This window comes from Danio rerio, chromosome 17 (assembly GCF_049306965.1).
Source record: "Danio rerio strain Tuebingen ecotype United States chromosome 17, GRCz12tu, whole genome shotgun sequence".
Lineage (NCBI taxonomy): Eukaryota > Metazoa > Chordata > Actinopteri > Cypriniformes > Danionidae > Danio > Danio rerio.
This window is the reverse complement of record NC_133192.1, coordinates 30,299,784-30,312,865: the sequence shown is the minus strand read 5'-3', so window position 1 is coordinate 30,312,865 and position 13,082 is coordinate 30,299,784. Positions and strand designations below refer to the sequence as shown.

The following is a 13,082-nucleotide window of genomic DNA, read 5'->3' as shown; positions in this document are numbered from 1 at the left end:
ATGGACTGGATCAAACCACACATGATACTGTATAATTAAGTAAAGGACTGCTTTTGTTGGCACGCCCTCTCACCTTTATTTTGTAAAATAAACGGAAGTCACGTAGCGCATGAAATTTGCAACGTTTCCGCAGCTCAAATGTTTTGGCCAGAGCTCCTCCCTCCGGAAAATCTGTGTTTGGGTTTGAATTGAACCAATCAAATGCGCGCGGAGGAGGATTTTCACGAGCAGAGCGAAGTTTGAATTTGTGTATTGCGATTTACACTTTTACGCGCACGAATGTCTCTAAAGTAATATTAAAAACTCGACTTTTCCTGGAGAATATGTATATTTCTATCTGATGGAAGAAGAAGACTGACTTTAAGATAAAGCTCGCGAAAAAGTGAGTCTGAAGCCGTGTAGGTTAACGTTAGCCATGTACTGCTAGCCTTTAACTTGGGGCTCTTTAAATCGCCATTTTAAAATTTAACTTTACATTTGACTTCCCCACCTAAAAATGAAAGCGTTAAATGAAAAGTCCGCTGAAATAAAGCTGCAGGACAGAGATCTCAGTAAGTTTGTTTTTGTGCATTTTTACGTGGCATCAGAATTAATCCTCACGATAACAGAATGTGCTAAGGTATATTCTCGTTGACGTTGACTGATTTTAATATTTTGCGTTTGTTCTGCAGTTTGCTGTCTATGTAAGAGATCTGAGAATAATAAAGAGAAGTATGGAGAGAAGGTTCACCTTGAGCAGCACAACCTGGCTGTCCACTTTTTTTGTCTGGTGAGAAATTAACAACTTTGGTTTAGTCTTGCTTTTTAATGTTTATGTTGAGTGAAGCATTTCCTGTTGTCTTTTATCTGTTACCGATCTGTTACCTTAATGTAACGTTATCCTGAATTATGTGTCCTGAATAAATTGAGTACACAAGACATGGACCATTTATATGTAAATTATATATATATAACAAAACTATGCATTGGTGGTCAAAAGTTTGGAAGAGTCTTTTTTGAGACAAGTCATGTACAATTCAAATGTATAGTAAAATTGTGATATTATGAAATATTACACAATAAAAGATCTATTTTCTCTTTTAAAGGGATGGTTTAGGCAAAGCTGAAAATTCTGTCATCAGTTTTTTCACCCTTGACTTGTTACAAACCTGTTTGATTTTTCCCCCTGTTGAACACAAAGGAATTATTTGGAAAAATGTTGGAAATCTGTATCCATTGACTTCCATAGTGTCTGTAGTGTTTTTGCTACTGTGGAAGCCAATGGTTACAGGTTTCTAACATTCTTTTTAAAATGTATTCTTTTGTGCAACAGAACCAAAGAAAATACTCATAAAGATTTGGAACCACTTGTAAATTGGAGTTTTTGGGTGAACAATGTTAAAATGTAAAATCAAACAAAAAGTGTTCAGGGGTAGCTTAAATAATGTGTCAGTGCTCTTTATGTTAGAGATTCATCAGAATAAACAACAAAAGTAAGTCCAAGGCTCTCAAAAAATGTAAAAAAAAAATAATAAATTAAAAAGCCTTTACTAACATGGCAGTTTTAAGAAATAGTCATGTCAATAAAGACTTCTTAATATTTTTTCCACATTTTTCGAATGCCTTGAGCAGACTTTTGCTATGTTAAAATGTAATTTATACCTGTGAAAGCACGGTTGAATTGGCTTCAGTGTCACCTGATGTTTCAGAAATAATTCCAATATACTAATTTATAAAAAAAATAATAATATTCATAGTTGTAACTGCCAAGTCTTTATTTCTTGTTGTCTTCGAGGAAAAAGAGCGTTTTCCCCTTCATCTACCCCTACACAGATATAGTTGGCTAATACTACATATGGGTCAAAGACATAAAAAAAATGTGTTTAACTGCATTCTGGCTTTAATTTTTATATTAGATTAATGTAATTTTTAACCATATATTAGAATGTGTCTAATGTATTGTTTTCAATCAAGAAATCTTGGACTGTTACGTACATGTTGAAGCCCATCACCAAAACCTATACGCATTCATCCCTAAAGTTTCTAAAGGATAAGTTTTTAATCTAATGTTACAGCTAATGTCTAGTGGAATATGCCAGAGAGGAGAGGAAGATGAAGACGTGTATGGTTTTCTTGTGGGTGACATTAAAAAGGAGATCCGCAGATCATCGAGGCTGGTAAGTAAATATTTTACCCTTGCCATGTTCTGTTTAACACCTCAGAAACATTTTTGAAACTTGTGTCACTTTATTACTTGCAGAGATGCTTTCATTGCAAAAAGGCTGGTGCTTCAGTGGGCTGCTCCATCAAAAGCTGTCGGCAAATGGTCCACATGCCCTGTGGATTAGAGCAGGAGTTTGTTTTCCAGTTCACAGGCTTGTTTCCGTAAGTGCGTTGTTCCTTGTGAATAGCAAGATGATGGTGTAGAAAGTATTGATGTGAAGCCTTTTAAAATATTATTTAAAATGTGTATATTTAAAAGGAAAGTTCAGACTACAAGATGAAAATTCTCCATTGTTGCTTTATATCAGGGGTCAACAAACTTGTTTCTGAAGGTCCTGTGTCCTGCAGATTTTAGCTCCAACCCTAATCAAACACACCTGAACAAGCTAATCAAGGTCTCACTAGGTAAACTTGAAACATTCAGGCAGGTGTGTTGAGGCAAATTGGAGCTAAACCCTGCATGGACACCGGCCCTCCAGGACCGAGATTGGTGACCCCTGCTTTAAATAAGCAGCAAATTTAATTTTGGCTTTCATTTACAGGCTTGAATTAAGCTGCTTCTGGATTTATTTTTACATCTGTTCATGACTGAACAAATGAGGATCCTAACAATAATAACAGAATCTAATGCATTAACCCAGTACATGTTTGTAAGGCCAGTTTACACCACACAGACCGAGGCAAATTACACTTTGTTGGATCAGTCTGTTACCCTTATCAGTGTGTGTGGAGTCACTTGTGTCATATAATGTCTGTGAAGTAGCATGCTATAATCTAATGATTGTATACACTACCTGACAAAAGTCTTGTTGTCGATCCCAGTTGTAAGAGCAACAAACAATAACTTGACTTTTAGTTGATCATTTGTAAATGTGGCAGAAGGTAAATCTGTTGAACTGCATCCTAATCATTACAGATACTGCAGAGTAGATATATTGGAACCCGACATCAGTCAAGTTTAATGAAAAAAAATCATGGTTTGGGTTTACATTCAATATGGGCCATGAGAAAGATCGGTTGAGTGGATGGCAACATCAACTGCCTGAGGTATCAAGACATTTGTGCTGCCCATTACATTACAAACCACAGGAAAGGGCAAATCTTCAGCAGGATAGCGCTCATACACAATACTCATTGTTTTTCCACTGAACTCATGTACAGTATAGAACTTTATTTTCTATACTGTACATGATTTCTGTTAAAAGACGAGACTTTTGTCTAAGAAAGTCAGACCTTACTGTCCTAATGAAATAATTAAAAATCAAGGCATGATTATATTTGATTTTGGTTAAAAAAAAATAAAAAAAAAAAGAGCAAAATCTAGAGGCCTTTGCCTTTCATATAAGCTACTTCTGACTCTAAATGATCAACTAAAAGTCAAGTTATTATTTACTGTTCCTAAAACTTGGATAGGCAGCAAGATTTTGTCTTGTCAGGTAGTGTATGTTTGCCTGCATCTGTCAGTGCTATTAATTGGCCTTTAAAATAAGTATCTTAGGTTTAGCAGCACCCATTACTCCAGTCTTCAGTATCCTTCAGATCAGGGGTGTCCAAATCTTGGATCATGCGACAGCTGTCAAAAACTGTCTTGTCGAATAACATTTCTTGTTGAATAACAAAAAAACAAGTGACCCCAACCTATTTAAAAGCAGCATCATTGTTGTCAATTTTACAAATGCTCCTCTTGGTACTGATCATGGCAATCTTTTGCAGGTCTTTCTGTAAAAAGCATGCGCCTACTCAGTCCTGTGACTCCAGCCACAGTCTGCCCCACTCCTGCTCCATCTGTCTAGATCCCATTGAACCCATCCTCTCCTATCATGTCCTCAAATGCCCTGCATGTCATGGAAGCTGGTTTCACAGGAAATGTGTACAGGTAATCTTTTTAACCCCTATTTTAAACATGTTAATCTAAGTTAGAACTTTGAGCCAGATCCTCCTCTCTTGTGTTTCAGAATTATGCACACAGCGCCGCAATGTTTTTCTTTAAATGCACACTCTGCAATAACAAGGAGCAGTTTCAGCAGGAAATGCTCCGAATGGGAATATATATACCAGAGCGGTAAATAATCCTTCTGCTATTGATTCTAGTCATTCGAATTTCTATTACCTTGTTTATCCTAATGTTTTATTTGTAACACTGTTATTCACTGCTTGCTGGAGTAATGTTCAAATAATGTTTTTAGTTACATTGTTTTCTATTTTCCAGTGATGCATCTTGGGAACTGGAGGAGAATGCATTTGTTGAGTTATTGCAGGTCTACCACCGCTGTGATGCAGTGAAGTGTCTGTGTCACAAAGGTCGTGAACACAGCTCACAGTCAGGGTAATCAGTGCTTTTCATTCAGTCATCCCAAATTAATCAAATGAAATCAGAAACATATACTTGTGGAATGCTCCATTTTTTATGTTGGAGAGACTTTAAATGAAATATTTATTTATTTAGATAGGAAATTTGATCAGAAATAAAAATTTAAACCGTTTTAGATTTTTATCTTGTATGTTATTATTAGTATAATTATTAGTTGTGTATTTTATCATATGAAGTATTTATTATTTATGCATTATTAATTGCTGTTGATGACTTTTTATTGTTAAATATTTAAAAATGATAGAAAAGTGATATTTAAAAAATATAGTAAACTTGATCTGTTTCGAAACTTGACTTTGGGCTCATTTAGGTCTCGTTTTTGTGGAATGTTGATTAATGTACACTGACCTTGGTTGAAAAACATTGTAACTATCAATCAATTAAGAAACGGCTTTTCTTAACAGGTATTTTGAAATAGTTCTCTGCAAGTTGTGTGGATCCAGGGGAACTCATCGAAAGTGCTCTAATATTCGAGTTTATGAAGCTGACTGGATGTGTGCTGACTGTAAAACTGCAGCTGAGGGCAAAAGTGAGTTCTCTAAACTGTTGTATTTTTGTGGTGAATAATAGAACAGCCTCATGTGCTTGGATGTGTCTCTCACTCTAGGTTTTAAATTTACCTCAGTTTTTTTTTTTTTTTTTTTTTCATTATTTTTACAGCATCATTGCCATTGCCAAATCATGTTGAATCGCCACTGGCTATAAGACAAGAGAGGAAGAGGCTGTTTAAATCGATCTCTGACATTCACTCTTCAATCGTCGCTAAAAGGTATTTTTAAATTGATAGGATCTGTTCTAAGTCCAAAATATTCTTGATCTTTTACAACCCTTTTTTTATTTACCATTTTGCTGTATGATAAGTTTAACTGTCACTAAGTTTGTTGTTCTTATTACATAGTAATTGTGTAAAGCGCATACTGTGCAAATAAAACTACTGTTTAAATATTACTATAAAAAGGTTATTCTTATTAACAACAAAATTAACATTTATAAATAAATTCCATGAAAATAAATGCACTGGGAGAGTATTTGCTGCACAAAACATATGCCAGAGTCATAATTAACGGTTCATTCTGCTGTGACGATCCCCTGATAAATCAGGGAATAAGCCGAAGGATAGTGAGTAAGTGAGTAAATACTTTAATTACTTGCTGGGTTCCCAAGCTTTTTGGAAGTACTTACATTTCAGACATATAAATTCAAGGTCCATGAAGTACTTAAAATCAAACATAGGTACTTGAAAGTGCTTGAATTAAATTTGCAATAAAACTTGTTTACAGTGTTATTTCAACAATTATACTGTGCTGCTGTCAAAAACAGAATGGAAAAACTGAAAAAGTCTTAAATAAAAAAAATCTTTACCAAATCTTTACCAAAGCCTTTACATCTTGTACAACAACACTGACAAATAATGCACATTTTAACAAATTTTACTAAAGTTATTTAAACATGACTATTTAAAAACGGTCAATTTTAGACATTTTAATGTAAATATTAAGTGTAAGTAAAATGTTAAAGTTAAAATGTGAGTGAAAAACAAAGTAGAGTAAGGACATTCATGGTACAGAGGTGCTTCATTTAAAATGAATGCTGCTTTAAAAAGTTTTTAAATCTGATGTCCATGAAAGTGTGAAAACCCTGTATTTGGCAAATCGTTGTTTTGGGGTTCTAGTTAGGCTTGGGAGTGGGTCAGGGGAAGATAAATCTATAGGTATAAAATGTATACATTTATAAACATAATAGCTAGAGAAGCTGTGAATCCATGCATGTGTACAATAAAGTAGTAAATGTTCATGCATAGTAAGGGTGTTTTCACACTATGTACAGTTGTTTTGAACCATGCCGAAGCACGCTTTTCCCCTCTCCCCCAACAGCCTGCACTCACATTGCATCCAAGCCGAAGCATGCTCACATCATCGATGATGCACTGGTCAGTTTAACAGAAGAGAAGTTCTCTTTTTCAGAACCGTGGAGTTTTCTTTAGTTTTATCGTATTAGTTTGATATGCAGAGACAATCAAATATTTCACAGACGAGATCAGTCGCTTTTGAAGCTCATATAAAATCATAAAGTCCTCGTGCTGCAGGCATTAAAAGGTTTGCTGAAGGTGCAGCTGAAGCGCAGTAAGGGATTTGCGTCTTTAATAAACAAGTCCTTTAAACAGTCCTTTAAAAGGCATGTCTCGTCTTCAGTTTTAGCCTTAAGCAGGTCGCAAACCAGAAGCGCCGCTCGGCGGCACGCCATGCATTTTAGAATTCTAAACATAGGTTTCTATCAGGATACACACACCGGCGCCGCAAGTCGGCAGCGCCCGGCCACGGCTCTGGACGCAGTTCATTTTTCAGCCGCGCCACAGAGCGCCATCTGATTAGTTTCATGTTAAATATCATTCGAATGTGCGCGTCTGGTGTGTGATACTTTAAACTGTCATGTGCGTGCCGTGTTGCGGCGCCGAGCGACGCTTCTGGTGTGCGACCTGCTTTAGGCACACTTTGCACTCACACTACAAGCGTACCGCGGCAAAGCCCAACTGAACTGCGCTATGGCACACCTCTTTCAACTGGGCCAGGGCCGGCCAACTGAACTGCGCATGAGCCCGATTCAGAGCACTCCCACTTCTCAAACGAACCAGGAAACGCGCTTGGGCACAGTTCTGATTATTGTATACAGTTTAAAATAAAATTATTGCTCAAGTAATTATGCTTTTATTACTATTACCATTAATAACAATCATGATAATTAATATTAGAGTGATTTCCAAAAGATCACGTGACTCTAAAAAAACTGGTGTAATGAAGCTGAAAATTCATCTTTAAAATCACTGGAATAAATGATTAAATTAAATGATAAACTGCTTTTGAACAGTTATTTTAAAGTGCGATAACATTTCATCATTTTACATTTTGTTCTGTATTCTTGATGAAATAAATGCAGCCTTGGTGAGCAAAAGAAGTTGATTTTAAAACATTTAAAACTCATTTTGACCCCAAACCTTAATAAAGCATTATCTAATTAAATGCACAATTAAGATCATTTATTAGATGATTTTGGCTGTGTTTTGATCACTAAGTGCACATATGAACTATTATGAGGCAAAGTAGTAACAGCTTTGTCATTGTTTTGTAGGCAGTGTGTGCCAGCCACTTCTCCGGAGGTCTTAATGGATCTGGCCTGTCAGATCTCACAGCAGCAGTTCACAGAGGTGCTGGTGGGAGATGATGATGGTGGCGTGATGGAAGCAGCTCTGCAGGTGCTGCGCCAAAGTGACTTTAATCCCTGCTGCACACTTTCTGTCAAATTCTCCAAGGACAAACTGAACAACAACATTAGAAACCAGCGTCGCTTTCTCAGGCGTCTCGTTTCAAAACTGCAGGTCTCAGACATTTTTGAGGGATCCGATGGAGCTAAAAACCTGGCTCTGAACTCAAAAGGTACATTCAAACCCATTTTTTAAAATTAGAAATGACCTTCACTAACAAAGCTAACAACTGTTGTGTGTGCAACAGCTCTGAGGGACGATCTCTACTTTGATGTCGGCAGTCTATTGGCCCTCTCTTTGGTTCACGGAGGTCCTCCTCTGGGCTTCTTCTCTCCTGCACTGTATCATAGTCTGTTCAACTATCCCAAAAACTACAGGCCTACTTTAGAAGACCTCGGAGACACTGCTTTTGGGCACAAAATCAGACAAGTGAGTTTATTTGTGTAACTTATTAAGAACCTAATGGTTGTTGTACACATGTTAAACTATAGTGTCTCTGTGTTTTTAGATCGCAGAAGCAAAGTCAATGAAGGAGCTGAGACATGCGATGAAGTCAGCATCACAATATTTGGAAGCTGCAGGCTGTTGGCGGAAGATCAGCAAACTCTCTGAGAAAGACATGTTGGTGGAGGATGTACTGAATTTCTACCTGATCATCAGACTGCAGCTTCCTCTGCAAAGGTTTGTAATCTAAACTGTTAAGACGTATATCTTAGCATGTAAAAAGCATAATTATAGGGTCAAATGTGTCAAATCTAGTGATTGATTTATAATAAAGACAGTATGAAATTATTAAGATTAGTTAGGATTTTGGGGCTGCACTGTGATCCTTAAAGGGCACCTATGTTACAGTTCAGTTTTTGTAGACTGTTTGGACAGAACCCAACAAGTCTCTTTTTTTAAATTTCCTTATGTTAAAATAGGACCCTGTAGGGATTATTTACAGTTTTAACTCAAAGAATGACCAGTCTGTCAGATGAAGTAGAGCCGGAGTCAGAAGTTTTACTGAAGATAGTTTGCAGTTTCATCAACAGAAGCCAGCTTCAACACTCGCAATAAGTTCCTTGGCCGCTCTGCTTACAATCATAAATCAACATCAATTATACTCTCTACACAAGACCAGAAAGAGTGTGATTCAGGTAACAGGTTCCGATTGGTTAAAACAAAGATAGACAGTTAAAATATTATGTACAGATGGCAACAGGAGGTTTGGGTCAGGTCAGCCGCCTGTAGACAATTATGAACTGGTCTTAGAACTGCAGAACTGACCCATCGGATGAATATATACACGCAAGTGACAATCTGTTATAAAAACCCAAGGTTGTTTCTTCATACTCTCAGCTGTCTTATCGAACTAGTTCAAAACTGGTATAAACAGCATTCAGACTGCTATATTTTTACAACACAAAGTCTATAAAAATCACTTTAAAATGAATATACACATAACAATAATATCAAATTCACTTTAGACAGTAACACATAGCAATCCAAATAGGAAAACAGTTGTTTTTAATCATCAAGCCCTTCAGTTCCACTTGAGGTTTCCTTGACCTCTGATCTAGTTTGGTGGCTCCTGAAAGTAGAGTTAAAATAGAAAGACAAAAAGACAGGCAAATACACTGAACATTCTTATATTATATTAAGCAATGTGTTAACTTTATTTATTAGTCTAAATCATTTAGTGATTAAATACTGAATTAAATAATCATGTTAATAAAGTTATGAGAAAAAGGATAAATGTTGATCCATGCTGGGATGGATTGAAAGGCAGAAATTCGAGTCCATCAACCCAAATCCCAGTAATTTTGAGGCCCACAGCAAGGAGATGTAGGAGTGCGGTTTATGGAGACAGGTGCCTTGTCTCCATAAAAACTTGTATACACATGTCCACAGAACATTTTTTGCAAAGATACATGTTACAACTCTCTGTGATCAGCTGCACATCAATTAATTTTATAAGTTTAAAATGTTTTTAAAGCAGAGCCCGTTTGTAATAAAGGTAATAAAAATAGTGGGCGGGGAGAAGCAGCTTATTTGGATTTAAAGCCACAGGCTACATAAATAGCTACACTAACCTCAGACAGCAAAATCGGCAGATTCTGGACGATATGATAAATTATCTGATGAGTATTTTGAACTGAAACTTTACAGACACATTCTGAAGACACCAAAGGCGTATATTACATTTTGTAAAAGGGGTAAAATTGGTGCCTTTTTAAATAAAGTTTAATATATTTTATCAAGCAACACTTATTCGAAATATTCATGAACTAAAATTTTGTGTTTATAACATTGTTGCATTGATAATTTGTTGTTTGTCTTCTGTAAGGTGTGTGTGTGCGTGCGTGCGTGCGTCTGTCTGTCTGTCTGTCTGTGTCTGTAGAATTTTTATTTTTTTATTTATTTTTTATTATTATATGTAATTTTTCGCATTTCATTTTTACATCTTTAAGACCCGTAATTATAACATTAATTGAACATATTTTACTGTTCAACAATTTGGTTGGTACGATCTCTCTTTTATTATTTAGTGAGAAATCCATTATTTTATTTAGTACGTTTCCATTAAGCTTATCAAAAGTGACTTTAAATATGAATGACAAAAATGAAGAATGTTTTATTTAAATTAAAATTGAAATGATTACAGTTTTTTTTCCATCCATCATAGAATGTTAATAAGTCATTTACGTTTTTGCATTTAGAATATGTAATTTGTCACAGAACCAATAGCATTTGCATTATACTGTCAGATATTAGAAACCTGGATTAGTATAGAATCTTAACATTTTTGTATTGTGGTAAACCAAAGTAAAATGTTTAAAAATTCGATAGTAATTTCTAAACTGTGATCACATTAACTGCCCCACCAAAAACAATGTGGATTGCATTTCTTAATTCCTAATGGCGGTAGTTAACACTCAAAGCATTTGTTTTTTCAGCACATCCCATAATTTATAAAATATCAACCATTTGGTAGAGGTAGAAATGATGCATATGCTATGAAAATCTGAAAAATATGAAGTGTAATTTCAATTTATAAAAAATAATAATAATAAAACATTTTTGAATACTAAATCAACTTTATTTTTTAGTGTGCCATAAAATATTGCCGATTCTCGTTTAACTTGTTTTCTGTTTGTTTCTGTTTTTTACAATAAAACCAAAATCAAGTGTAGTAGTGCAACATAATAATGTTTGTTTGTTTGTTTGTTTTTTTTTGTTCTAGTTTTTTTTTTTTGGTAAACCAACGATGCTGTTTGTGTAAACTATTATTTAAAACAGTCACTTTTTAAAGGACTGTTTTATTTAAAACAGACAAAATATGATCATCTATAAGTAGAGCAGGCAGTGGAACAGTTAAGTGGAGCAATAACTGCTAGAAAGTTTGCATTAGAATCATACAAAAATGTGAAATAACTTCAAATAGAACACGGTTATTTTGAATTGTTGCATTTATTTCAAATAAAATGTATTCATGAACTTGTATTATTAGTTATTATAAAATTATTAGCTCTTTAATTTTACCTACCCCAATCTGTTTAATTCTAGTGTATCCACATAATGTTTTAAAGCACCTTCATTTCTCTTCATTGTGAGCAAATGTTCATTCAAGCTCATATTTCTTTCCTCAGATTCCGTGAAGGTTTGAGGACACTAGGAATGTTCGAGCAGGTCCAGATGTGCTCAGAGACGTTCTTTCCAGTCTTCTGTGGACCTGTGGAAAGGCTGACGGCTGAATCTGTCATGGAGCTCTTCACAACCCGGTTATCAGAAGAAAAAGAAAAACAAGTTCTAGAAAAGACCACGATAAGCTTTTGGAAACAGTATCTGCATGAATGTGAAGGTCTGTGTGTTACATTTTGGATGAATATGAAGAGAATAATCAATGCATTTTGAATAATTTTAACCCTTCTCTTGTGTTTCAGAGGGTCAATGTGCAGCATCGCTGGAGGACCTCCTAACATTTGCCACTGGTACAGATTTAGTTCCAGCCATCGGATTCAAGCCCACTCCGTCCATCTCATTCCTCAGCTCACCAGACAACTTGTGTGCTTTTCCTCAGAGCAACTGTGATGCCAATCATCTCATTCTGCCTACTCTACCCTCTTACCAGCTCTTCAAGAAACATTTGGATTACACAGTGTGTCAGTTCTCAGTTATGCAGGACATTTAAAGCCGAGCTGGATGTTTCAGTAGAGTCATGGTGTAGATTCACATAATGATTTACAATGGTGCTAAAAGTCTTTTTGTTTGCAGTTAGCGAGTATTATATCAACAGTCTTAAATCGCATTAATGTAAATGATTCACTCTATTTATCAGTAGTTAAACGCAGGTTTTAGAACTTGATGAACTCTGTGTTGTTTAAATGGTCTCAGTTATTGATCCAATTTAATTCTCAAAACAATTTGAGCCACTCAACTATTGAGGAAAAACTCTGAGGTAATATTTTCTACAGAAGCTTAGACTCATGGAAAATTTGTTTTTAAAAAAAGATTATATGTGTGCTTTTCTTATCAATTTAGACTTGAAGAGATTGGGAAAGCTGGTCATGAGCATGTAAATGTAAATAGCTTAATGTAAATGTTGCTTTGAATGGCTTAGATGTTGATTTTATTAGCTTAGAAGTGCAGAGGTTTTTAAACCAAAGCTCAAAGTAGTTGAGTAGTAATGAGTTGTTATGTTCTTATGTTCTTGATTTTTCTTATAAAAAAAAAAACTGCAAAGCTTAAATTGACGCGCTTATAATTTTCTGGTAGCCACAAGATGGAGCAATTGCAAGATTTTTGCCACACTGCTAATGGCAAAATGCCGTCACTACAAATGAAGTAGTTACTGAATGAATTGGTCTGCTTTGCTTGTCATTTCCATTAGAATCACATTTAAGCAGGTATGTCTTTGTTCTTGTACAGTTTTATTTCTCCTGATGTCTTTGTTTGATATCTTGACAACTCGATAACTGCTATAACTTATTTGTTTTAACTTTCTTTTACTGTGTTTACTTTTATTAAATAATGAATGGATTTATAATGTACTTACCTGAAGGTTTTTTTCAATCAGTCTTAAAATCACCTATCAAATAATATGCACACGTCCATCACATCAACAAAACACTGATATACATTTTTAGTCAGAGCAATTAGATAGACTATCTATGCATCCATCTGTTTGACTGAAGTCTGTCTAGATTGCCATTCATCCATAAATGACTTTATGGATTAAGGACTGGACAATATAAACAGACTCTAGCC

General features: G+C 35.3%; 1 protein-coding gene across 5 annotated transcripts; it reads left to right on the top strand.

The window, feature by feature from the left end:
- The first annotated feature begins 203 nt into the window (after positions 1-203).
- Positions 204-12,865, top strand: g2e3 (G2/M-phase specific E3 ubiquitin protein ligase). Of its 5 annotated transcripts, XM_021467121.3 has the most exons (15): positions 204-382; positions 504-551; positions 672-769; positions 2,055-2,156; positions 2,240-2,364; positions 3,916-4,078; positions 4,158-4,264; positions 4,412-4,528; positions 4,978-5,102; positions 5,234-5,342; positions 7,700-8,004; positions 8,080-8,261; positions 8,341-8,513; positions 11,465-11,676; positions 11,759-12,865. In XM_021467121.3, the coding sequence occupies exons 4-15, from the start codon at positions 2,058-2,060 to the stop codon at positions 12,004-12,006; spliced, it is 1,965 nt and encodes a 654-aa protein (XP_021322796.1). In that variant the 5' UTR covers positions 204-382; positions 504-551; positions 672-769; positions 2,055-2,057; the 3' UTR covers positions 12,007-12,865.
- The last annotated feature ends 217 nt before the right edge of the window (positions 12,866-13,082 follow it).

Coding starts and splice junctions, on each gene's coding strand:
- g2e3 (XM_021467121.3), top strand. CDS start 2,058: ATGTCTAGTGGAATATGCCAGAGAGGAGAGGAAGATGAAGACGTGTAT. Junction 2,365..3,915: donor CAGTTCACAGGCTTGTTTCC/GTAAGTGCGTTG, acceptor AATCTTTTGCAG/GTCTTTCTGTAAAAAGCATG. Junction 4,079..4,157: donor TTCACAGGAAATGTGTACAG/GTAATCTTTTTA, acceptor CTTGTGTTTCAG/AATTATGCACACAGCGCCGC.